Here is a 25,059-nt window from a genome sequence, read left to right on the forward strand (position 1 = left end):
CTATTAGGTGGGTCGTTGTGCAGCAAGCTCGCTTTAGTATCCAAACCCGGCAGTCTGATCGAGCCAACCCATTTAGAGTGTTACATGCCTGTGTGTGTCCGCTACGCGCAGAGGAATAGTGATATATCACATGCCCCTGAAGAGCTCGGCATCTTGTTGCTTACCCTCACCATCGTCTTCCTGCCTGAGTCGTGGCAACTTACTGTTAGAAGCCAACCAGAACAGTGAGACTCGATCGCGATGGCCTCGAATGTCAAGGTCGCTGGGCAGGTCGACAATGACTCGGCTGAGCTGTCCCTCCGTCAGGCACTCGGCGGCAGTGCCGTGGACGAGAAGACGGGCACCTCGGACGACCGAGCCAATATGTTTCGGATGGGCAAGAAACAGGAGTTGAGGGTCAGTAACTCTGACGGTCTTCCCTGGTCATGGTATTCCAGATTCTGACGCTACGCAGAGGAACTTTCGATTCATTTCCATGTTTGGCTTCACTATGATCCTCATGGCATCATGGGAGAGCATACTTAGGTTTGAGAATCGTGTTGCCTTGAAAGCTACGATAACATGTGACTAAGTCTATATGTACAGCGTGTCCAATATCGGCCTTGTAAATGGCGGTACTGCTGGTTTAATTTGGATGTTCTTCATCTGCTGGGTTGCCTTCATCTTCATCAACACGTCAATGTATGTCTTTCACTCACACCACGGTTCCGCTCAGAAAATGGCATATGAAGCTTCGCATAATCGAAGGCCTCAAAAATCTTCCTCCATTACCGTCATACTGACTTCGGCTTCTTCAGGGCGGAAATGGGATCTATGATGCCCACTGTGGGTGGCCAGTATGTCCACTGCTGTATACAAAGATTCAACGCACGAGGCCGCTAAAAATGATCCAGATATCACTGGGTGTCCGAATTTGCCCCGAAAGACTACCAGAAATTCATCAGTTATCTTATGGGATGGCTTTGTGTCCTGGCTTGGCAGGTCGGCTGCACTTCAGGCGCATATCTCGTGGGGACGCAAATCCAAGGACTCATTGCACTGAACAACCCCGACTACTCCTATGAGCGCTGGCATGGAACTCTGCTCACTATAGCCGTCTCGGCGTGTGCAATTATGTTCAACACGGTATGGTGGTCGAGACCAAGCCTCTGGAATACATTATCGAGAGAATTGCTGACATGTGCTAGGTGTTGGCAAGGAAGTTGCCTCTGATCGAGGCCATCATTCTTGTCATACACATCTTTGCCTTCTTTGGTATCTTGGTCACGCTTTGGGTGCTTGCTCCTGTAAACCGTTCACCTAAGCAAGTCTTTACTCATTTCAATGATGGTGGCGATTGGAATAGCCTCGGCGGATCCGCACTCATTGGCATCACAAGTGGCATATATCCTCTTATTGGAGGAGACGCTGCCGTGCATAGTAAGAAGCTTCCGGATACGATTTTAATCCTTTCACGAACAAACACCTGCCGTCTGTGGTCTGTTTGATTACTTGCGTCAAAGCCTTTGTCAGCCTGCAGATTCTGAGACAGGCCATGGGCACATGGTGGCCTAATTATTCCTCCCTAGCTTCTGCTTAGGTTCGTTGGTGGCTGACTCCAGATGCTGCAGTGTCCGAAGAGCTTCGAGACGCCGGCAAGACGCTTCCGAAGTGTATGATCTGGACGACTATAGTCAACGGAGCCCTCGCCTGGATCATAACTATCACGTTCTGCTTCTGTGTTGGGGATCTCGAGGAGGTTCTCAATAGCTCAACAGGTGAGATATCTCTATCTTCGCCTGCATAATTCCATCTCACCCCGCTTGCCCTCTCTTCAGGATTCGCCTCTATTAGACACCTCTTTCCATCTCTCCATGTCAAACTTCGTGGCCATTTTTGCTGTGTGTGCGGACCACTCAGTCACTGACCATCATTGAACAGGATATCCGTTCATGCAGGTCTTTTACAACGCGGTCAAGTCAACGAGAGGAGCCACCGCCATGTCTGTCTTTATCACGATAATGTTCTTCTTCGGACTGTTGACATTCGTCGCCACAAGCTCCCGTCAGCTGTATGCATTCGCGCGGGACCGAGGCCTCCCCTTCAGCACATGGTTTGCCACGGTTCGCCCTGGCTGGGACATTCCCCTCAATGCGCTGATATTCACTTTTGTGTTCACCAGCGCCCTGTCTCTTATCAACCTCGGGTCTGCAACTGCCTTAAACTCCATCACTGGCCTGCAAATCAACGCCATGTTGTCCAGTTACATTTGCTCGATTGGCTGTGTAATCTGGCGCCGATGTACCAACCAACCCTTGCTTCCCTCTAAGTTCAATCTGGGCAGATGGGGTTTGCTTGTCAATATAATATCCATGGCGTTCCTAGTATTTTTCTTCATACTGGCTTTCTTCCCTTCTTTGCCCCACCCCGATGCAGCTAGCATGAACTGGAACATTTTGATATATGGCGTGGTAGTTCTGCTTTCTACAGTCTACTATCTATTCAGGGGAAAGAGACACTACGACGGCCCTGTGGAGTATGTTAGAAAGATGGACTGAGTAAATGAATTACGATCTAGCGTTAGTCTGTCTCAATTCATCGCCAGCGTCGTTGTGTGTACCAAACCATTGATGGATGAACATGGCTGTTCACCTTAGCAAACAGTCTTTCGCCTTGTCCCCACCGACGAACACTGACTTCAATTTCTCTTTCCAATGCTCAGCAGATAACGAGTCGAAAGGCAATGTCTCATGACGTATGTGCACGAATCAAGACCGAGGCGGAATTAACCTTCACTCCGCCTACGAGAGAATCGGCCCCACATCCACCAAAGCAGCGTGGTCGGAAATACAACTCGATCACGAACACGACCGTACACCTCACCTCCACAACTGATCTTGGTTTATGAATTGTAAAGCTTCGGACGACCAAGGTTTGAACACCCTCCCGAATCCGTAGCATCCTGGCTGCGGTCTTCAAAAGAATATGTGAAGGTGTGGTGAGAACACCACCTGATTTGAAATACATCATTGTGTGGACTCAGCCTGCTGTCTTTTTGGTTGTTGTATAGACTAGGCCAACAGGCTAGAGAGTACGTGCAGAAAGCACACCAGTGTTTCGGAGAAGGAGTCGGGGTCATAAATTCGCGGTGAATGTCAGGGACCGGGAGGGGGTGGGGCCGGGCATCGTGGACATGGCTCATAAAGTACAATACTTTTGAGAACTGAACTTATTAGATTTCTATCATTGGTAGATGAGCGTATGACTGCATCTGATCGTTCTCTCTTTGAGAAGCCATTTTAGTAGCTAGACCACCAAGATTTGTGAAACTCCTCCCGCGCAATCGTACGAAGACCTTGAACTGTCCCGATGGCTTCAGCATCCTCAATCATTTCGGAGCTTCGAAAGAAACCAGCTAGCGAGCAAGCAGCGCTTCTCATTGCAGCCGCTGTCTTTGCTGCTTTCCTACGACTCATTGTGATTGTCACATTTGGTAGTTTGCGACACCTACCAGGGCCCTTTTCCTCACGGCTGACGGGGCTGCCACTCAGCATTGCTGCCTTCAAGGGCCGACGAGCGCAATGGCTATATGAACTGCATAAGCAGTATGGTCCTGTGATTCGAATCGCACCCGGTGAGGCATCGGTGGCAGATCCAAAGCACTATCGAACCATATACTCAAACCCAAAGACCAGTCACAAAGACCCGAGCTTTTACGGTGCTGCCAGTTTCACAGGCCTTGACAATATATTCCAGATGGTCAATCGAGAGCAGCACGCGGCGCGCAGGAAGCTTGTGGCGGCGCCGTACTCCCTGCAGTCAATGCACAAACTGGAGCACATTATACGGAATAAAGCTCAGCTTCTAACAGATCGCTTGCTCGCCGACGCGACTACTTCGCGGCATGGGACGGTGGACGCGTACGAGCTTTTTGCCCTGTTCAGCTTCGAGGTGGTTTGTGCCGCGGGATTTGCCAAAGATTTTAGCACTCGCACCGACGCGCTGTCCGTCCTCAAGGCCATGGAAACGAGCGGTCCCAGATTCATTTTCAACTCTATTTTCCCGCCTCTGAAAGATGCCAGTTGGAATACCAAGGTACCAGGCCGCATAGGGGCAGTATACAGTGCGCATAATTACTGGTATGAGTGCAGCCGTCAGATGGTGCGAGAGTACATGGACCGAAAAGACTCCGAGGACATCCAAGATTACCTCCTGGCACCTTTTAGGGACGGAGTCGACGGGTGGCTGAGACGCCAACTCAGCGAGGCGGAGTTCGTTGAGGAGGCCATGGGCATCATGCTAGCTGGAAGCGGCACCACGTCATCCACTCTGACATATCTGTTCTACGCCATCTCCTTGCCTCAGCATCAACACATCCAGGAGCGTCTACGGCAAGAGGTCATCGCAGAATCTGACCCGGATGACCTGTCTGTACTGCGTGGGGCACCGTATCTCAATGCCGTCATCAAGGAGACTTTGCGCCTGTACCCGACCATAATCTCGACGCTGCCTCGCATACTCGACCAGCCTGTCCACATCGACGGCTTGCAGCTTCCTCCTGGTGTCACAGTAGGAATGCAAAACTACGTCCACCACAGGAATCCTCTCATTTTCCCAGACCCGGAAGCTTTCATACCGGAAAGATGGCTAGGAGGCACGAATAACGAAGACATGGACGCTGCTTTGAGTAAGTCATCGGCGCTTCCCTACCCTCTTGTGTATTCTATGCTAATCTCACCCCGAAAGCTCCCTTCAGTCTAGGACGCCGGAATTGTATCGGTCAGAATTTAGCATGGTGTGAGCTGCATGTTGTGGTTAGCAAGGTGGTGCGGACTGCTCGTCTGTCTTTCTCCGCTGAGATGAGTGACAACGACATGGAGATGGATGACCAATTTACCGTTGCTCCGAGAGGGGGAAAACTGATGCTTGAAGTAACTCCCTTGTGATCTACATGTTGAGAACCAAGTCATAAGTAGCCTCTTTCAGCAATCGAGATCGAGTCCATAAGTAATGGTTCGGATGGATTTGAATCATCCGGTTTCATCGAAATCGCATATTGTGGCGTATTGCATTTCACAACTCCGAGTGTCTTTTCTCGATGCCTTGAGCTCTGACCTGGGTTTACTGCTCCAGATTCCAATAGACATATGATCTGTCCGAATAACACGCGCGTAGATCCCGGCCATTGATGGTGACTGTATGTAAACAAATCTGAACATTTTCAAAACTTCAACCGCTTTGCTCCATGCTGTATGAACGTTGAATCATCATGAGAGTCGAACCCCTTCCCTTATTCCATTGACTTCCCCAAAGCAGAACAAGACTTGGACAGTCCATGTCAAAAGAACATTTCGACTGCATGACCCAAACTCCAATAACGCCGGCTGCCATGGCCCCGTCATCATACATCTGATTGGAAACACAACACCACTAAAGACTGCTGGAATGAACCATGATCGCCATGCCTAGACAAGCCTCCTCCCCCCCCCCGCCCCCCTTCCGAATGATCCTGTTCACGCCGGCGGCTCGGCATCCGCAGCCGGCGCCGGCGGTGGAGGTGGAGGAGCACCCGCACCCTCGGAAGACGTCTTTGAGCTCTTGGAGCTGTGATGCCGATGATGTCGTCGCCGTTTGCTACGAAAGCGCACCGTGTAGCGGTATCGATACAGGAACACCACGCTTGCAATAATGAAGATTGCAAGCAGAACGCCGACTACGATGCCGATTGTAGTGTTTGTGCTTGAGGTGGTGTCCCTCTTCCGCAGTTCCGTCCATGCTGTGAAGCGCGACACGCCGGAGGGCGCCGTGACGGCCCGCGCGGAGGGCGGTGGGGTAAAAGTGGGCGGACGGGAGGGGAGCGGGATATACATCCAATGCTTGTTGTTAAGGATCTATTCTTATGCTCTAGCAACTTGCTAAGAGGATGAGATACCCACGAGGTGATGCCGAGTGGAGATGCAAACGACATGTCTATACGATGTTAAGCGAAGTGAAGCACACGTGGAAGAATGAAAAAGAGAAGCAGAAACGGAAAAGACACGCCCATTGAATTCAGGGGCGACCGGGGAGGCTCCGAGCTCAACTTTTAAACTTTTTCTCTAGCGACCTGCCATCCCATCTTCCTTGCGGCCCGGCGGCCAGTGTGTAGGAACCGCCTACGTGCTACCCACCTGGGCACCGTTCGCCGTGCTTGGCGGCAGAGAGACTTGAATATGACACCTCACACAGGGCGAACCGAGATCCTTCCATGCGAGTTCCACGCCAGTCATGTGGCACTCATCTGCAACTCCTTTTGATATTGTGATGGCCTTTTACTTGCGAGTTTCACAATGGACTTTGAAGTCGCGCACATGGGATGGAGAATGGAGAGACTGTACTTGTGTTTCGAGAGCGAATGGAATGATGAAGCGGGGCAATATGCAGACGTGCTTGCAGGTGGCACCGCAAATCTAAGGCGTTCCCCCACTGATTCGATGGGCCTGCAGGTCTCGAGCCTCCTGCTTGGCTCCAGCTGTCGATTAGTGACGACTTACAGCGCCGAGCTACTGCAGCTGTCCCACGCCGCGCCGGGGTTGGCTTCTGGTCATCACGAAATGGCCATTGAGAATGGGGAAACTTCTAGCGGTACGACAGTGTGTTGGGTTGGTCGGTGGTCCCCATAACATCAGTGGAGTTTCTGTGCTTCGGAAAGACACTCACAAGGAGCTCAATATCATTTTGCAACTCGTGGATTCTCGTTCCGGCTTATCAAGCCGGAAGGACGGATATTTACTCCATGCCCTGTTCGTCCCATGTCAGCACATGCGGCTTCCCGTCGGCGTGGGCCAACTACTATAGAATAACCGCTGAGCTTCTTCGTCCACGTAATAATCGGCAGGATTTACGCACATCATGTGGCCAGCTCTACCTGCTGTACTACCTGCGTACGCCAAATGTTTCCCTGAGGCTTGACTTGAAAGGACTGTCTGATCGTTATGCCTCCCACCATGCTTTGCGACTTTGTGTGGAAAGTTGGCGGAAAGAATGGCAGCCCATTGGTCTCTCCAGGATCTTCAACACAGTGTCCATCTTGCAGCCCCGATATGTCTACTCTTCCTACTTGGGAATGGGAGTGCTTGTCATCGTTACTGTTCCGATACACAACATCCAAGACATCTTAACGTGAGCCACTGATGTTCCGTATACGGGCATAAACCAACGACAGGAGGAGGGGTTGGGTGGAGATGGTGTTGCGGCCCAACGGGCCCTGCATTTGCATGCATGATGTGCTTGCCCACCTATGTTGGTCAATTGGGGCGGCAGGACGGTCCATCACCCACCCTCCGAGGAAAGTCCATTATCAATACCTCCAATAGCGATTGGCCAATGACAGAAAATGGCAAGCGAGGCGTCCTGTGCCGGGCGCCGCCGTGCGACGCTGGTCCAGTCGCCGCACACCTCGTCTTCTAAGTGGAAAGTGACGACGTCGACCTCAGGATTAGGCGCATTTTGAGGGATTAGTGTAGTTCGAAGAGCCGAGAACCAATTTGTAAAACTACCTCAAAACCTACTTCCTAAGTGATTTCGCTGGCTCAAATGGGAAGCATTCGTTGCAGATTGATTTCAGAACTCGTGATGTCGAACGGCGATTTTCATTACCTCAACGGTATCTTGATTATTCCCAGTCACAATAGTCTGTTCAAATATCTCTAAAATATTGTATTGCGTTCACAATCGCTTCGTCGATTATGGGCCTCTTAATTTCTTCCGCAACCTACTTTCCAGCTCAGAGTCGCCCACTGTGTCATCGCCAATGGCCATCGCCTTCGACTTCCGTTTTCTGCCCTTGTCAGGAACCAGATCTGGGTACTCTAAGCTCAGGGACTCATATTTTTCAGGGCTCATTACACCTCGTACGGCCTCCTGGATGCCTTTGACGAGACAGGTCGAGCCTTCCGCCTTCTTCACCAGCATATTTGCTATTCCGCACATAAAAGGAAAATCGAGCACATCTAGCTCACCAGAGTAGGCAATATTCTTCAAGGGATCCAGAAAGTGTCCACGAATTAGGCTTCTTTCAGTACTAGTCTCAGTCGCTGAAGAGAGTTTCACTCCTGGTCCTAGAAAGCTGCTCAACGTTCTTAGATAGGCCCGTCGAATTGTCTCCACTCGGGGGATGTCAAAAGAACAGAAAAGGAATGTTGACCAGGCCACGGCGCGATTTCCTTTAGACTGACGATCAAGATTAGCAGTTGGATCAGCTCCCTGTTGTAGAAGATTAAGAATTATGTCGTTCTCCAGCAACCCAATTAGGAGCAGCCGGCGTTGTGGAGATGCTCGGACCAGAAGACTGAGAAGACTGGACCACGCAGTGGCCCCATTGTGTTCCATCCTAGCAGGATCAATGAAATGAGCTTCCACGGACCGCCGAAGAATCCTCAAGCCCGTCCGGAAAAGATCAGCATTTTTATCCACCGCTACCATCCCACCCGGTGATATGGCCCTCTCTGGAATGTTGTAGCAATGCCATACCAAGTGCATAGCCAGGTCCCCTCCCAGATTGCGAACGTACGCTGGATCCTCGAGAATCTTTCTGTCCAAGTAGTTGAATGCTTGTGAAATGACAAGCTGCTCCCGGAAGTGGGCGTCGGCATGACAGCCATCCTCAATGGCGAATTCACATTGCATTAACACTCTCTCCATCTCTTCAAAGATCTGAGTCAATTCCTCACTTAGATCCGAACGGCTCTCGGCGTCGACACGAGCACCATACACAAGTGCCTTGCTTGTGATTGTGTCAAACGTCACTCCTTCACATTCACTTGCATCGATTTCCTCAACGATATCTTCGTATAAATCCTCGACTGAACCTTCGACTGAACCTTCGACTGAACCCTCGACCGAATCCTCGAAGGAATCCTCGAAGGAATCCTCGGCCGAATTATTGAATATCTCAAACTTGCCGAAACGAACACGATTGACTTCTCCTCTTCTTTGGATGGCCTTGATGAATGCCAGGTGGGCTTTGAGAATGCTGAGATCAGCGTCGAAGTTCCAAGTCGAAGTGACTTGAGCATGGAGGTACCGTCTCATGACCTCATTGTTCAGGAAATCCATCACTGTGCGGTGCAAGAACGTCACATTATTGCTCTGCGGCGGAATTTCGAGTAGCCCACGTGTTCTGCTGTCCAGTCGACTTGTTGTGGATTCCCTGATGTCTTTTAGCTCGACCTCGGTCAACGGTTGGGATACCATCTTCAAAGCGTATGCTCTATCGTCGTACTCCTGGTCATGAAATTCGTAACAGAGGTAGTGCAGAGGATCTTTCGCTGCCAGTGCCATGAGTAGCATTGTTGCCGTCTTGCTGCGATAGAATGGCTCGACTGATGTTAATATCTTCATGAAGAAGGGTTCGAGCTCAGTGGGGAAGCTATCCAGCCGACGTCGCATATCCGAGAAACGGTCTCGATTTGTAAGACCGTCCAGGAGCAGTTTGGTGACGAGAGTGGCCCAAAGAAAGACACCCCACGCTCTGTCTGTTATCTGGTCAACCAGCCACTGTCCATCCTCCAAATTGGTGATTACCAAGTTCCACCGAGGATGTCCATGCAAGCGGCTTGCCGCATAACTTCTGATGTCCATCTTCGTCAACTCATGAACATGAAGTTTGGCCGTTCCATGTCCGAAGGCTTCATCGTATACGTTCCAAGGCCGACTAGAAAGGCAAACCTTTATGTTGACAGACTTGGCAATGCCGCTGAAGATTTTGCATAATTCTGCGTGATCGCCATCATGCTCATCCAAGCCATCGATAAAGAAACAAAACTTTAAATCGATATCTTCGCAGCGGCTGACGAAAATCTCGAAAGATGTCCTCAGTGTTGAGATGGTCCAGGATAGCGATGGGCTGGCCCAATGGGCCGGACAGATGGTCTGGATAATACGAGGACACTGTCGAACAACTTCATGTAGGAGCGTCTGTAGAAGGCCGTGGAGAGATCTTTGCATTGGCGTTCCACCGTTCCAGAAATAGTGGTTAACGATGACAGCCTTTTTTGGAAACGCCCATCTGGAGAGTAGGTCCATTGTTCTTGGCTCTGTGCTGATAAACTTCATGAGGGTGGATTTCCCAGAGCCGGGCTTTCCTGAAACCCAGAACACACCCTCTCCATTCTGCAACCAATGTCCCAGAGACTCGCTCCGGGTTGAAAGGTCGCAATTTTCTGTGTCATTACCCCTGTCTTCTAAGCCCCATTTGAAAGTCTGACGGTGTGCCTCTGGGATGGCTTCGTACCGAGCGGACAGGCTTTGAAACATGAGACTCTTAATTATAGCCTGTTCTTTCGCAATGTCGGTCTCCGAGAGCCTCAGTCGGCTGAACTGCTGCTCGACCTTCCGGACTTCGTCAACTGTCATCATTCGCTTTGGGTCCCCACCCACAAACTCCAACTTAGCTTTGAGATCTGCCAGAGAATTCAGAATATATTGCAGTCCAGCTTTTTGATCTGCGTGTAGTTCTTCACTTCTATGTCGCAAGACTTCAAGATCACGGGAGTGGTTCAAATGAAGCATGCTGGTTTCTTGTTAGGTTCAAGATTCACGAGGACTGATGTTATTCGACGACACGTGGAGACGTTCTGAGACATACTTCATCGATGTGCACGTTTCCAAGGTGATGGTTGATTGAACCTTGCTGAGCCGTTGCTCCAGTTCAGTGATATCCTTTTGCTTCCATGCCTTCTTCAGTGCGATTCGGAAACTACGCCATTTGCTCGTCGAGGGGGAGCCTGACTTCAATTGCCGCGTAATCTCCAAGAGAGAATCACAGTCGCCTTTGCACAAGGCTGCCAAGCCATGAATATTCATCGACTCCACGTTGTGAGTTCCCAAATATCCGGATTCCTCAGTTGTGTTTCTGGATGCTGAGCGGTCCCCGTATCTTGTAGTTTGGAGGGTATCACTTAAAATCCGCAGACGGCTATAGATTTGGTCCAATGATCTGACATCCGTAGCACAGCCGGTGGTCGACCCGTGTATCTCCCGGGTGGATTTGACAAGATCTGACGCAAATTGGACAAATGCAATGACATTAGATGCCAATGAAATAGCCGTTACTGGATCCATCGCGATGGAAGATAATTTTCATCTGATTGCGTGGAGAGGGGGTCAGGTTGGTAAGAGCAGACTGATAATGTTCGGATAAGGGGTTCCTGACGTGGAAACTTCGCAGAAATATTTGGGGTTCAGGAGCTTGATGAATTGTCCTCAATAGAAAGCATGCACTGCGCCTCAAGGTATTGGGCTTTTCTGGCACGTACCTCCCAAGCACACTGGCAACTAATCGTCGGTGTGCAGTGGCGCAGTGGAGTGATGGTGAAAACAGGGTAGATACGACTGCCAACGAGAGTTTTGAAAATTCCACGGGAAATAGGACGTGGTGCTACAAGTGGTTGCTGCAGGCTCTCGTGGCTCCAATGAAGATGCTGCTGTTCAGTATCCATGGCCAAGCGGGGTTTTCATTTGCCGTCAGCTCTCTTGCTGCTTATGTTCGCAATAGCTGAATCCATGGGGGCTGAGAGGAAGGCGGGAATCTTGGTGACACAGCATTGACTATGAGCAAAACCCACTCGCCGGCACTGCCACCAGAAGCTAGAGGTACATACGCTAGCGATGGCGGAGTCTGTGGTGTAATTATGAAATATAATAAATGTTGCCCTGCACTTCGTACAGTCACGGTCTCAAGCCCAATTATGCTCAGCAGTGGTAAAAGCCAAGAGAAGTGGCAAGCCTGTTCAGCCTTACAGACACTCAAATGGTTTCTTTTCTACCTGCTGAAATGCAAGCATCCCTAAAGTTTACAGGTATTGCGAAATGCAAAAAGCGGATGGGAGCTCTTTAAATCAAGGCTCCTCCACAGGTAGAGGTTCATCATCAATCTAGTCAGTCGGAAGGGTTCATATATAAGAGGAGTAGTCCAAGAAACAATCTCCACTCTATCCTTATAAATTTACGCTTTGAAACCATATAAGCTACGTGCAGTATCCAGGAAAACAATTCTATCCGGCTAAGCCATAATCGAGAACCACATCGTCAAAATTCACCCATCACACCAGCTACCGAACATCAGACCCACCCCTAGACATCGTCGACCCCAGTCTCGTAGCCCTTCCACTCCTAGACGCCCTCCTGCTAGCCCTGTGATGGTGTCTGATCGACTCTATCCTGGCTAGGCTTCGCGTGATGGCCCGCCGCAGAGTATCCACATTCGCAATGAACGGCTCATCGTCCGGTGTAACTTCCGCTGCGCGGGGGTCATGGCTGACCCTCATCAGGGCATCGTACGTCGTCTCCAGCTCGGATGAGAGCCGGTCCAGCGAGGTCATGAGCACCTCGCTCCGCCTGTGGCGCCGACGTCGCTGCCTCTCCTCGAAGGAGGATTGGGAGTGGGACTGTTCTAAGTGCGGCTGCCCCTGCGGCTGCTGCTCGGCCGATCTTGAAGGGGTGGCGGCTGTGGCTGTGGCTGTGGTGTTGTTTGCTGTAGGTGATGAGGTTCTCTGCCTCCTGAAGAAATTGTGGCGCACGACGTAATCCATTACCTCCTCCAGCAGCTGGCCTACCAGGACGCTCATGGCGGCCTGGCCGATCCCTGAGCCACCCTCGCTGTGCTGGTTTGTCTGACTTGCCCGTTGTTCACTGTGGCCATTTCTGTTGCCACTGCTCTGTGGCTCGCGCTGTTGAGGGTATCTACTCGCCGCATACCTCAGCGCGTGTTGTCCGAGGCGTCGAGCGGCGTCGCTTCTTTCGCGAGACGGTCGCAAGGGCGGCCTTGCTTGCCGTGGTCTCGAGCGACGAGAAGAGATATTTGGGTATTGAGGAGCCATTTTGCAGCTCTATGTATGAGAAAACAGCCCTTGATTGGTTTGTATGTAAATGATTTGTTGCTACCTGGATTCAGCGGGATGCAAGCGTGTAGTATCAGCAAGTGAGACGTGTCTGAGTCTATACACAGCTTCCAGATGAGTAGTAGTGCGAGGTTGATGTCAAGAAGAAAATGATTTGAGAATAGTACTGGCTGTCCTTTTCTTCTGTCTTTGTTGATTCTCCACGTCGATAAGGCGTGTTGGAAAGTGTGACTGCTGAGCCCGGTCATCTGGCCAAGACGGCAGCCCTTGTGACCCAGCTGCCTTGAGCCATGTGAGAGGACTCCAACTCTCAACCCCAACACACACAAGTTGGCCCCATCTTGTCCAGCTAATGGGCACCGAAAAGTCTGAAATGGTCAGGACGACTTGTTTTTATTCGTCCATTTCGCGCATTGCTCACAAGTTATCATCTGTCGCAGTGAGGTTGAACAAGGGACATATAGTCTGCCTGGTAGCAGTGGAAGAGGTGCATATGTGGTATGACATTTGTCTGTGCATCAGGGTCCAACCCTGATTCTGTAGCGCAATGTGAAAAAAATCCCAGACTAAATTCCATCAGTCATGGCCCTCTCCTGACCTGAGAGCTCCAAAATGCGCAACGGCACCGACCATCTCGTACACTCCCACACAGTATGGGCCGGGACGCGTCGGTCGAACCGTTGTGGCAACATCGCGAGGCGCTATCGAACGTCCTGAGCCCTTCTAGCCCCTCGCAAATGTGGGCCTCGAGATAAGCATTAACCATGGAAAAGCCACGGAAACAAGCTCTTTACGTACGGGGGATGATGCACCAGCTAAAGGGCCGGCTCCACAACGCCCACACGAGGGCGAAAAATTCACAATGCACATAGGGTCCAGCTGTCGCGTGTTCGGCTTCCTCTTTCTTCTCCTTCTCTCTTCTTCCTCTCTCTCTCCCTCCCTCCCAAGATGGGGGAGACGAGCACACTCGCCTGAGTAGCCAGATCAGTGACCACCTCCGACGACACCGGACACATCCCGCCTCCACAAAGATGGCTTACGACGAGGAGAAGCGGCTCGACCGCGTGGCCTCGCAGCCCGCCGAGTCCGGCTCGGAGGACAGCCCCAGCGAGCAGCAGTCCGTGGGCAGTGGCAGCTCCGTGCTGGACAAGCTGCTATCGCTGGAGGCCACCCTCGACTCCAAGCTGGGCATCGAGTCGCAGGCCATTCAGCGCATGAAGCCCGAGGACAAGAGACCGCAGTCCTGGCACGAGCAGGCCACTATGGCCCTGCTGTGGGCCGGCGCCACTATGAACGTGTCGTGCCTGTCCACCGGCTTCCTGGGCTGGGAGTTTGGCCTGGACCTGAGCCAGACCATCCCCATCACCATCTTCGGCACCCTCCTCGGCGCCTCCGTCGCCGGCTGGTGCGCCACCCTCGGGCCCGGCACGGGCTTGCGCCAGATGTCTATCGCGAGGTACAGCTTCGGCTGGTACCCGTCCAAGATCCTGGCGGCACTCAATGTCATTTCCCAGATCGGGTGGAGTGCTGTCGGCTGCATCACGGCCGGCTCCGCGTTGTCGGCTGTGTCCGACGGCAAGCTGAGCTCTATCGTTGGCATCGTCATCATCGCTGTCTGCAGCTCCGTCCTCAACTTCTGCGGTCTGCGCGCCATTCTCGAATACCAGAAGTACGCCTGGGCGATCTTCTTTGTGCTATTCATGATCATGTACGGCGAGATGGCGCCCCGTTCCGATGTTGTTACCAAAAGCGCTCTGACTGGCAACGACAAGGCCGGTGCGGTGCTGTCGCTGCTGGCCGTTGTCTACGGCTCGTCCGTTTCTTGGGCCACGATTGCTTCGGACTACTATGTCCAGCATCCTATCAACACGTAGGTGTTTCTTTTTGTCGCTGACTGTTGGCCTCTCTCTGTGCCCGCCTGCACAATAGCTGGGCTCAGCAATTCTGACTCGTTCTGTAGTTCCAAGGTCAAGGTCTTCACGCTCACAACCTTGGGCATCGGCATCTCTACCTGTATCGGCATGGTTCTCGGTTGCTGCGTGGGCTCCGCCATGGGCGCCGACCAGGAACTGGCTGATGTCTATGAGGAACAGGGCGTTGGCTTCCTGATTCAGACCATGCTGTTCCCGCGCGGGTTCGCCAAGTTCATCCTCGTCGTGCTGGTGCTCGCCGGCATCGGTATGAACTGTATCAACTTGTATTCTTCGGCCCTGTCGGTCCAGCAGTTTGCGCGCCCGCTGGCCCGCATCCCCCGCTTTATCTGGACCGTCGTGCTCTTCGGCGTTACACTGGGCATCGCCGCCGGCGGCCGGGAGCATCTCAACGCATACCTGCAGAACTTCCTCTCCCTGCTTGGCTACTGGGCCACATCATTTTTCGTCATCCTCTGGTGTGAGCATTACCTGTTCCGTAAGGGTAGCTGCGACAATTACGACCTTGATGCCTGGAATGACCCTTCGAGGCTTCCCTATGGCCTTGCTGCGTTGGTCGCTTTCCTCATCGGCGTCGTCGGCTGGGTCCTCGGTATGGTCGAGACTTGGTTTACTGGCCCGATAGGCCAGTTGATTGGGAGCGCTGGCGGTGATGTCGCGAACGAGCTGACTTTGGTGTTCACTCTGGTCTTCTTCGTTCCTCTGCGGTGGCTGGAGTTGAAGTACGTTGGTCGGTAAGCATGTGGATGGATCGACGTCGGGTAGAGGAGCGTTTTCTTGCACGAAGATATGTGCGAGAAGACTGTCTACCAGGGTACATGTCTGTCTAGTCTGGATGGAAATTCGGATTAGATCTCAGACATCACCTCGGATGTGGGAGGGAACCTACTCGAAAGAGTGGTTTGAATGCTATTGTAATTTGGCCCTGCCATATGTCCTCCCTTTTCGTTCGCCGACTGTCCAATTCCCCTGCATGCCGTATCAATTCTGTCACGCCTGAACGTAGATGTAGAGTGATGGCTGACCGAACCTGAATCTTTTAAGGTGGGTGTTGAAGCTAAAAGAAGATCTTGTCTCTGAGGAGCGCAGTCGGTAGCGACGTTTAGATCTTTGACACAACAGTTTTTGGAAGTCGACTTTGACTTTCACAATCGGCTTGTATACAATTACCTTCAGTATAGATGACCACGGTAGGTGAATCAATTGCAGGAGCTCTCTGGGGGCACTTGGTGGAGTTACTGCCGTAAGCCGTCGTTTTAAAGGCAACATATACAGCTAAGTATGAAGAACAGTGCTTGAGTAAGTCACAGGCCTGAGTTTTTCTGATGAGAGCTAGTGGTACATTATAAAATACTTGCAAATAAAATCACATAAAAGCTGCTTTACAAGAATGAAAATATTCAGCACTAGACGTACGTACGTTGTTCTAATCGTCCTCGTATGATCGCTTTTTCGAACATTCATGGTTCCCCGAGGGCCTCGTTCGGATTCGTTAACTTCTCAATGCTCCTGATAGCTTTCGAACTGTTCTGCGTAAGGCAACCTTTCACTCCAATGATAAATCCACATTGCCAACTCAAACCTTGCCCCTTCCCTCCCTCCCAACATTTTCTGAAGTGCGGTTTCTGCTATCCACCATCAGCACTTGGTTCTCACCTTTGCAATCGTATTCCCTGACGCTCTTCGTCAGATATCCAACTTCCTTGAGACCTGCACTGTAGCGATTTTCTCCATCGTCAGTCTTATCAAGCAACTTCCAACCTAACACACGCCCCTTGGGCCCTTTCCCAACTTCACGGTCTCCCAAAAACCTCGACTACTTCATCTTAAAGCCATTTGGACGGTCTATGCTTCCATATCGGATTTTCTTTGCGACCTGTGCTCCACACGACCAAGCGAAAATCCAAAGCACACCCTCAACACCGACAATCTGGTACTGGTAAGTCTCCAATGCCGAGTCTTTTCGTCGCTTTGATTATGCTTCTCTGGAAAATTTCTGTGTATTGGTCTACTTACAGCCATACTTCGTCGAATTTCTGCCTTCGTCCTGCGTTCTTGCTTTGCGTGCTTGTCTCTATCACCACCCACAAGGCGCAACTGACCTTGCGGGGAAGGGACTCGTTCCCAATTCGCAGAGAAATCATGGCGCAATTGGACGTCACCACGAGTACCAGCGGCGCCATACCCAGTAGCTCTGAATCAATGGGCAGCTTCGATGGGCTGACGGCTCTCCACCTTGCTGTCCTGGCAAACGACGTCGCAAAAGTCCGCAAGCTCCTGAGTGACAGGGAGTATGGTGTCGATCAGCGGACTGCGACCGGCGCCACTGCATTGATGCTGGCTGCCCTGTTCGGACGCAATGAGATCTTCCTCTACCTCGTCCGTAAGAGAGCCTCGCTCGGCAAGAAGGATAACCAGGGAAACATCACCCTAGACTACGTAAAGCAGATTTCACCTCTCATCCAAGATTTGGTCCGGAAGTACAAGAGCATTGCTGCAAGAAAGCCTGATGGAGTTGGGCGACGCAATATCTACGGCGTGCTGAAAGCACTCGCGCGCGACAGAAACAAGGCCTACGACCAGGGTCGTGCCGACGCTCGTGGTGAAGCCCAAGGTCAAGCTCAATTGCAAACTCCCGTACATTTGAAACAATCCAGAGCGCAGCAGCCTTCGCAGGATCCCATCCGCACCGTGTTTCTTCGATCTGTGGATGGCAAGCAGCAGGAGTTCGTCGAAGTCAGGCAGATCGCTACGGCAGAACACAACAGCAATATCGGACGCAAATGCACAGGCTTTATCCGCGCCATGGATGGAAGTGGCACCCACATCTTTGCCGTCTCTGGTTGGGGTGGCATGAAGGGCAAGAACGTCCTCGACAACAAGGAATATGCAGAGCTTGTACGGCGAGTAGCAGCTCTCCTTGGCTTCGAGCTTCAGGGACATTGGATGGATTGTGTCAGTAGTTATCTACCGAATAATTGGCGACTGACATACTGACCATGATTTAGAGATTCCCCGGTAGCCCATCTGAAAAGAAGGGGGCTTTTGTTGCCTGTCACTCTGAGGTATGTTTTGACCAGTAAATCCCATTGCTTTTATAAGGTCTTATAATGAGGCTTTGGGACAGATAATTGACCATGAGAACAGAAGCAGCTGGCAGTTTTCATCCTAATTAAGTCACTTGGCCATGTACTCGGCACAAAAACGCTCACAGTAAATAACATCGCCTCCCTCAAAAACCAACTGGACAAATTGCCGTCTGAACTACGCGAGACAATGATTCACCTGGATCATAAAGTCGTGTGCACGAGCTGTGTCAATGTAAGTAATTATTTCTCACCAGTCAACAGTCTCAATCAATTGCTAACTTAGATCCCAGTTCCTCAAGCTGCTAAGACAGAAGACTGGCCTCGTCTTCCGGTGCGTATCGCGAAATTGGTACACACACGGGCAGAGGGTTCAACTTCGTCCTGAAACCGACGGAAGCTACAAGCAAGTTACACAGGCGACAAGACGCTCTAGTCCTGATGGAGAAGCGGATATCGTCGAAGATGAGGTCGACGGTTGGGACACTGACAGCACTATTGAGTGCGATCTACAGGTTCGTGCTGCGATCCAGGAGGATGACACAATCGTGGTTCAAGACGGCATGGTCGCTCCTCCATCAACTCCACCAAGCCGCCGCAGTTGCCTTCCACGCCAGCTGGTCCTGAGAGAGCCTTCTGACAATCCGAAGAGAGGCTCGCCCGTCTATGAAGAGCCTGACCGTCGTGACTCCCGGTATGCGATTTTCGATGTGACGCCACCTTCCAAACCCCAAGCAATGCCGACTCCTCAATCTCATCACCGATTTACGGGAATCTCCGAGATCGAGGTGTCACCGAATCCGGAGGGAGTGGTCTCTGCTCTCGGTTCGGCAGACCACATAGACACTACTTCGCCGTCCTTGTCCCAAGAGTATGAAGTGGAGACTGTTCTGGAGACGAAAGTTGAGAATAGTACGCGATCATACCTCGTTAAATGGAGGGGCTATCCTTACGGCAACAACACATGGGAAACTGAGGACAACATGACCAATGCATCCGAGGCTATCAGAAAGTTCTGGGAAGACTTGCACACATCCCGAGCTCACACCTGATAGTAGGCAGAGTCAAAGCCCGGCTCGGGCTCCTATGCTTCGACTTGTCGACCTCGACTGCAAATCATCTGCTATATCTGCCTTGTCTGTCGCTATGGCTGGCTGGGATATGCAGATGGTCATGCTTACACACAAACGACTTGTTCCTTGGGATTCCTTCTCTGTGTATGACTACGACCACGGGTTCGCAGCTTTCGCATATACTGTCTTGCAAGACGAAGGAAATACTCGAGATCGTAATGATCGTTCGCGACTGACCGCCTCCGCCGCCTGAAGTCAAGTCTCAAGCCCCGACCATCGAGAAGTAATGGGGGTGGCGAGCTTCTTATGTTTCCCCTTGAAAAGTTATTGTTCTTTACCGACAAAAGTTTTTGTTTCCTTCATTTCTCTTACTGATCATAGCTGCGAAATAAGGCAATCAGATGCCTGCAGTGGATTTTGTCTTTTTACGCTTTCTTCGTTTTAAGGAAATACAGCAATACCATCCTGTCATGGTTAAGTCGCATTATTCGACACTGGAACCGAGGAGCAGCCAATTTAAGGTGTGCGCTTTGAAAGGTGTGTGCTTCGATGCTGGTCTTCAAAGGAGGAATTTCTGAGTCTCGGTTGTGAGCCCGTATTGGGTGAAAATGGGTCATTAGTTGATTCTAATTCATACTCATATGAATCACTCGAGTCCTTGTTCATGTGAAATGATGATTCGACTATGTTGAGCTCGAAGTTTCAAATGCCCCATACCAGGCGGCCTTCCCAACTTCACTCAATGCGAAACCAAGTGTGATTCAGAGCTTCACTTGCCGTAAGCCTCTTCCCAGGATCAAAGTTTGTCAACCCGCCAACCAAATCTTTCAATTCCTCATCGACACCCTGCCATAGAGAGAATGGCTTCCGCGGATTGTCGGCATTAAAGCCATCTCGGAGAACGCCAAAAATCTCCACCCATGGACTGTCGCCAAGATGCCTCAACAGCCCAGCCAGCCCTTCTTTATCAGCGAAATAGGAGATCTGTCGTTCAAGGACATGTGCCAGGATATCCTCACCCTCACCCAACTCATGCTCACCAACAGCAAATATGACTCTCTTGTAAACAGCGTAGATACACTGTAGAGTAATCAGCACATGAATTGGCTGTCAAAATTGATTAGAGCAATCCGTGTAGAGCTACTTACCACAATACCGAAAGAAAACATGTCCGAGGGCTTGTTCACAGGGCCGGATGCATGGGCTTCTGGGCTACGCCACATCCAGTTTCCCGCTTGCTTCCCAACTATGTCGCAATCCGGCGGCACATGGGCAGAATCTTCCAAGTCAGCTAGCTGTACTTGATCGACTTCCATGCCATCAGCGTTGTGCCGCTGGATGAGGATGTTGTTCGGCTTGATGTCTGCAATGTGTTAACATCGTCCACGTTGGCTCTTGTGAAGGCTTGAAAATGGTTACCGGTATGGACAATGTCTTTCTCGTGTAACTTTGCAAGCCCTCGCAGGGCATCCTTCAAGATGCGTTTCACCGTAGGTAATGGGGGATTCTCTTGAGCCAGACTTAAGAGATGGTCGCTGAAATACTTGAACACGAAAGATGATTGATCCGGTATGGTATCACAAGCGACACGCAGGTTTGGGCAGTCATCAAGACTTCGGTAAATTTCCTGGTAGTCAATGAAGCTAGTTTTGGATACATTCTTCAAGACGAACTTTTGGTTTTCCGCGCTGTGGGTACGAGCGTTAGCAGGTGTGCATTTTCGAGTGATGGAGACTCATACGTCGCAAGGTATACATGACTTGGTGGAAATTCCTTCTCCTGGAGAACCCTCTCAATCGCATAGATACGACCTGATTGACCCCTGAGGCTGTCCGGCTGCACCATCTTGGGTGATCGCTGTTTAGGAGGAGTAGAAGAATGGTACCGCAAGACTGAGAGACGTGGTGAAATGCTTGAAGGTGAAGTATTGGAGGCAATAAAACCAGCGGCTAGAACTCTCCTCCAGCTTTTATTGCGTAGTGGATGCATGATAAAAGCCTGGAGGATGCAAAGTGCACCGAAGAGGCGATGGACACATTGGAAAGTGGTCTACTTTCCGATGGGGATAAGCTCCAACGCGTCCAATCGGCTCGGTTTCCATTGGCTGCCGCGCCAAGACCTGACCCACTTCCAGCCAGTGACTCCTGGTGTCTGCTGAATAACTGACCTTGGCTAGCCTGGTAGGGACGATGTTCCCAGCCTTGATTCTACCCTGCTCGCGTGACTACCTACACCTGCGAGGTCACTCCACGCGCCATACTACCAGTGAGGCTTAGAGGAGATGCATAGTTGTGTCTAGCAATGACCGACGTCGTGGGCGTAGAATGTAACGGCAAAATGTCTCTCACAGCCTGCGCAACCAATAACTCTCAACCAGGACATGCCCAGATATTAAAATTGGCCGTTGGTAGTATTTTACGTTTTGCTGCTGGAAGGCCAACATTAGCCCGCGAGAATGAGATCGAGAACGGAGTGAACAGTCCGCAATGCCCAGCAACTCTGTGATCCATGCCTTGTCATGCGACACAAGAGCTGATGAATATGAATCAGCCTCAGTGAAAGTGCCAACAGCCAACATCACTGGCAGCTGAGAGTGGGCGTAAAATGCCCAGCGCACACATGAATAGCGTCACATCATCCTCTTAGGACCTTGAATGTTTCCTGCTGCCGCCATGCTAATTGTGATCGCTTGTGCCCATGATCTGGCTCCTGCTTGTTGCCTGAACAGGTATGAATAACCTGTCTGCAGCTCGTTGAGTACAGACAGTGGCTAATATTCTTTCTGATGTGAAGACAATATCTCTATTATTTTCAACTTGCAATTTCGACTTGCTCCTCTCGTTGCTTTTGCATCCCGTATCCCTCGAATCTTGTCGCTATACTCTAAGAATTCGAAAATGGCCGCAAGATACGTTTCCAGCCAGCTCATCAAGAACGTCTCAAAGGGCGGTCGAACATTAACTATCGAATATGTCGACAAAACAACGGCTTGGGTCCGCCCTTCGGATTTTCCTTCTTCATCAGTCAAACAGGACTTCACGGAGGTTGTCCAAGAAAATATGGATACTTTCAGCCCGGAAACGACGAAGGTTGCTATGAAGTAAGCTTGTTATCTGGATCCATTTCTTTTGACAGTTACTTTGATGCTCAAACCCACTTCGATAGGCTTTTCTAACTGGGCGCAAAACAGGGAATCAGAGCATCAGAGTGAGAAGGACAAGCGCGTGCATTATACGGCTTTCGCTCTTGACAAGAACGGGGAAGTCATTGAGACGAAGCATCTTGTCAGGCACAAATGATTTCCTGCCAGGGATTTGGATATGAAATTTGGCGCAACAATGTGAGTCTGTACCGGTAGCTATGCTGCAGTATAGAGCTCTGAATATACATGTTTTCTGATCTCGAGAGAGAAAAGAAATATGGTCCACGACTTCTTTGAAATCATGGGTCGACCAATATGCATAGGGAGTAATTGCACATATAAAAATGTAACGAAGTTAGCCTTGCCTATTGACGAGGGATAGGGTTCACGAGCTGGTCGGATGCACAGACCTCAGAGCTCACCCACACGGCAGTGATGGCATGAGATCAGCTCGGCATGAGAGTCGAAATCTCATCGCTTTCTCACGTTGAGCATCTGATGGCCAGCAGCATTGGGGCTCCGCACATAAGAGACAATATATATTTCTCATGCTTTGTGACCTTTATCTGTCAGGTCGCAGGTCGTCGCCCCGACGCTGCACCGTTTGCCGTCGCGAGGGCTGTTGAGCCCTCGCCCTCGCCCCTCCGAGGACAACTAACATCTTGTCTCATCCCACCCAGCTGGACTTGGGTCAGATGGCCCTGAGCACCACACAAGATGCGCGACTTCATAGACTACCTCCAAGAGGCCTTCATCACAGCCAGCGGAGGTAACACATATGACAACAGCGTAATGCACATAACCATCTCCTCCCAAGCAGCTCTCAGGCACATCGCTGACCCATGCTGCAGTACTCCAACCTCGACCTCACATCCCGCTCCCTGCTGCATTTTCCCACGCCCACGGGCAGCAGGATAACCCTGTCGTCCTTCGTGCGGCCCAAGTTCGGCACCTCCTACAGCATAGGCATTAAGGACGGCTGGGTCTCGTACCTCTACTCCACCCTCCCCACTGACACCACCACCAGCTCCGACCGCATCCCGCTGCCCAACCTCCTGCGCAGCTATCGCTCCCTGTCCACCACCGCCGCCCACCATGCGGTTGGCCATGGCCTCGTCTACGGCCGCCTGTACCTACCTCAAAGCAGGCTGGAGGCCCTGCTCGCCACGCGCGTCACCCGCCAGGTCAACCTGACCATCCGCGCCGTCAGCCAGGAGACCCTTCGGCACGGTGGCACGGCGCTAGCCCTGGCTTCATGGGATGATCCCGCGGGGCGCTTTGGCGTGGAAACCCTCGCTTCGTCAGACGGGGGCGTGTTGGGCTTACGGGGGCTCTGGAACGCGACGAATCCGCCGGGTCCGGCGCCGGCATCTATCAGCGGCACGGAATCGTTCTCTGGAGCGGCGGCAGCAGCATCATCACAACCGAGCACAGCCATCCCCATCACGGCAACACACTCACCCTCCTCGGACACCACCAATAACAACAACAACAACCACGCCGACAAGGAGCGCATCAACGGGCGCTTCAGCGTCGGCGGCGAGATCTACTACGGCCTGCTCAACAAGTCGGGCGGGCTCAGCCTGGGCGGGCGGTTCCAGACGCTGCCGACGCACACGGGGACGCCGCTGACTGCGGCGCTGACATTCAACCTGCTGGGCCACTTCAGCGCCACCTACGCCGTCATGGCCGGCCGCGGCTGCACGCTCGCCAGCCAGTTCGGCTTCAACGTCTACAGCTACGAGAGCGAGTGGGCCGTCGGCGTCGAGCTGTGGCGGGCCGGGCGGTCGAGGAGGGGAGGGGCGCCGCCGTCGGGCGGATCTGCCTCTGGGCAAGGCGGTGACGGGCGCGTGGTATCGGCGGATGCGCCGATCGAGGGTGCCTTGAGAGACGCTGCTCCGCCGCAAGAGGCGGAGGCGGTCCTCGCTGCCAGGACAGGGCTGGACCAGGAAGTCGATCCAAGCCTCGCCGAGGCGATGCACACGAGGAACGCAAACAACAACCAGATCAAGGCGGCCGCGGCGACCTCAACGACAGACGCGGTGCCAATGGCGAAACAAGCCACAAATCAGCGAAGCTTCCAGGCGAAGCTGGAGTGGCGGCTTGACGGCGACGATGATAGAAGTACAGCAACAGTTGTCTACGATCCCTCCACGGGGGCCAAGCTCGCCGCCACAGGCCTGGAAGAACTGTCAGCGTTTGGGGAGGGCGAGTGGGACAACAGCGACGCGGAAGACTCCCCCGCCGGCGTGGTCAAGTGCCGCTGCGACCAGCATATGCGGGTCGGGCTCATGTACGAGGGCCGGTACAAGTCTCTGCTGTTCAGCCTGGGCACGGACATCGACCTGCGGAGGCTGGACGCGCCGTTCCAGGGCGTCGGGCTGGCCGTGCAGTTCTCTTCGTGAGTCCATGAATGCGGGTTTGGGGGGGGGGGAGGGATGAGAGGGCTCAGACCTCTGGGGAGCTATGGACAAATGAGAGAGGGGACAACCCTCGTGTTGTATATACTTCTCTACAGGGAGAGGGAAAGCATCTATTGCTGTGATAACAGTGGATAGGCAGACATTGATATGGCTATAGAAGTGAACATGACGAGGTCCGGAGCCTCTGAGACGAGCCGACACGGGGCTTCTGGGAGCGTCTGGTGGTTCGGTACCAGTCATCTATGCCCGTCTTGGAAGGTAGCATATACTGAATGTGTATGGCTAGAGGGCGCCACATATATAACACAAATATCACGGTCACCGAGCGCAGACCATTGTGTGTAGCATCGTCACCGCTCACGGACTGTATCGTGTTGGGCTGGACAGGCAAACTTGGATTTGATCTCTGCGATAGCATTTCACCGGCAACAAAAGGCGGCGGGTCAGTCATGTTGACGTGGTATCATTTCCCAAATCCCGTGACAAATTCCGTGATCAGATCATTCCATTCCGATCTGTTTTTGACGCCTAAGACCAAGCAATC

The 25,059-nt window shown here is 51.9% G+C and overlaps 10 protein-coding genes across 10 annotated transcripts; 6 read left to right on the forward strand and 4 right to left on the reverse strand.

Annotated features, from left to right (window-relative positions):
• Positions 1-240: 240 nt before the first annotated feature.
• On the forward strand, positions 241-2,887 carry J7T55_014945 (uncharacterized protein; the record flags this gene model as incomplete). Its single annotated transcript, XM_053135263.1, has 9 exons — positions 241-396; positions 455-525; positions 586-681; positions 798-836; positions 894-1,125; positions 1,188-1,419; positions 1,611-1,757; positions 1,921-2,264; positions 2,702-2,887. The coding sequence occupies 9 exons, from the start codon at positions 241-243 to the stop codon at positions 2,885-2,887; spliced, it is 1,503 nt and encodes a 500-aa protein (XP_052987032.1).
• A 461-nt stretch (positions 2,888-3,348) lies between these two features.
• On the forward strand, positions 3,349-4,925 carry J7T55_014946 (uncharacterized protein; the record flags this gene model as incomplete). The annotated part of the gene is made up of 2 exons (XM_053135264.1): positions 3,349-4,666; positions 4,726-4,925. 2 exons carry the CDS (start codon positions 3,349-3,351, stop codon positions 4,923-4,925), a joined length of 1,518 nt encoding a protein of 505 aa, XP_052987033.1.
• A 567-nt stretch (positions 4,926-5,492) lies between these two features.
• On the reverse strand, positions 5,493-5,849 carry J7T55_014947 (uncharacterized protein; the record flags this gene model as incomplete). The annotated part of the gene is made up of 1 exon (XM_053135265.1): positions 5,493-5,849. The coding sequence occupies one exon, from the start codon at positions 5,847-5,849 to the stop codon at positions 5,493-5,495; it is 357 nt and encodes a 118-aa protein (XP_052987034.1).
• A 459-nt stretch (positions 5,850-6,308) lies between these two features.
• Positions 6,309-7,428, forward strand: J7T55_014948 (uncharacterized protein; the record flags this gene model as incomplete). Its single annotated transcript, XM_053135266.1, has 4 exons — positions 6,309-6,603; positions 6,671-6,761; positions 7,027-7,140; positions 7,335-7,428. 4 exons carry the CDS (start codon positions 6,309-6,311, stop codon positions 7,426-7,428), a joined length of 594 nt encoding a protein of 197 aa, XP_052987035.1.
• Positions 7,429-7,581: 153 nt separating this feature from the next.
• On the reverse strand, positions 7,582-11,082 carry J7T55_014949 (uncharacterized protein; the record flags this gene model as incomplete). Its single annotated transcript, XM_053135267.1, has 4 exons — positions 7,582-7,628; positions 7,737-7,937; positions 8,196-10,531; positions 10,607-11,082. The coding sequence occupies 4 exons, from the start codon at positions 11,080-11,082 to the stop codon at positions 7,582-7,584; spliced, it is 3,060 nt and encodes a 1,019-aa protein (XP_052987036.1).
• A 989-nt stretch (positions 11,083-12,071) lies between these two features.
• J7T55_014950 (uncharacterized protein) lies at positions 12,072-12,839 on the reverse strand (the record flags this gene model as incomplete). The annotated part of the gene is made up of 1 exon (XM_053135269.1): positions 12,072-12,839. One exon carries the CDS (start codon positions 12,837-12,839, stop codon positions 12,072-12,074), a length of 768 nt encoding a protein of 255 aa, XP_052987037.1.
• Positions 12,840-13,891: 1,052 nt separating this feature from the next.
• Positions 13,892-18,929, forward strand: J7T55_014951 (nucleoside; the record flags this gene model as incomplete). Its single annotated transcript, XM_053135270.1, has 9 exons — positions 13,892-14,730; positions 14,821-15,525; positions 16,267-16,324; positions 16,434-16,526; positions 16,701-16,730; positions 16,883-17,746; positions 17,800-17,856; positions 17,939-18,112; positions 18,171-18,929. 9 exons carry the CDS (start codon positions 13,892-13,894, stop codon positions 18,927-18,929), a joined length of 3,579 nt encoding a protein of 1,192 aa, XP_052987038.1.
• A 756-nt stretch (positions 18,930-19,685) lies between these two features.
• Positions 19,686-20,795, reverse strand: J7T55_014952 (uncharacterized protein; the record flags this gene model as incomplete). The annotated part of the gene is made up of 4 exons (XM_053135271.1): positions 19,686-20,030; positions 20,099-20,313; positions 20,370-20,638; positions 20,692-20,795. The coding sequence occupies 4 exons, from the start codon at positions 20,793-20,795 to the stop codon at positions 19,686-19,688; spliced, it is 933 nt and encodes a 310-aa protein (XP_052987039.1).
• A 1,052-nt stretch (positions 20,796-21,847) lies between these two features.
• J7T55_014953 (uncharacterized protein) lies at positions 21,848-22,249 on the forward strand (the record flags this gene model as incomplete). Its single annotated transcript, XM_053135272.1, has 2 exons — positions 21,848-22,050; positions 22,141-22,249. 2 exons carry the CDS (start codon positions 21,848-21,850, stop codon positions 22,247-22,249), a joined length of 312 nt encoding a protein of 103 aa, XP_052987040.1.
• Positions 22,250-22,809: 560 nt separating this feature from the next.
• On the forward strand, positions 22,810-24,497 carry J7T55_014954 (mitochondrial inheritance component mdm10; the record flags this gene model as incomplete). Its single annotated transcript, XM_053135273.1, has 2 exons — positions 22,810-22,881; positions 22,944-24,497. 2 exons carry the CDS (start codon positions 22,810-22,812, stop codon positions 24,495-24,497), a joined length of 1,626 nt encoding a protein of 541 aa, XP_052987041.1.
• Between the last annotated feature and the right edge of the window lie 562 nt (positions 24,498-25,059).

The sequence above is a fragment of the Diaporthe amygdali genome (assembly GCF_026229845.1).
Source record: "Diaporthe amygdali strain CAA958 chromosome Unknown NODE_53_length_281289_cov_64_976018, whole genome shotgun sequence".
Classification (NCBI taxonomy): domain Eukaryota; kingdom Fungi; phylum Ascomycota; class Sordariomycetes; order Diaporthales; family Diaporthaceae; genus Diaporthe; species Diaporthe amygdali.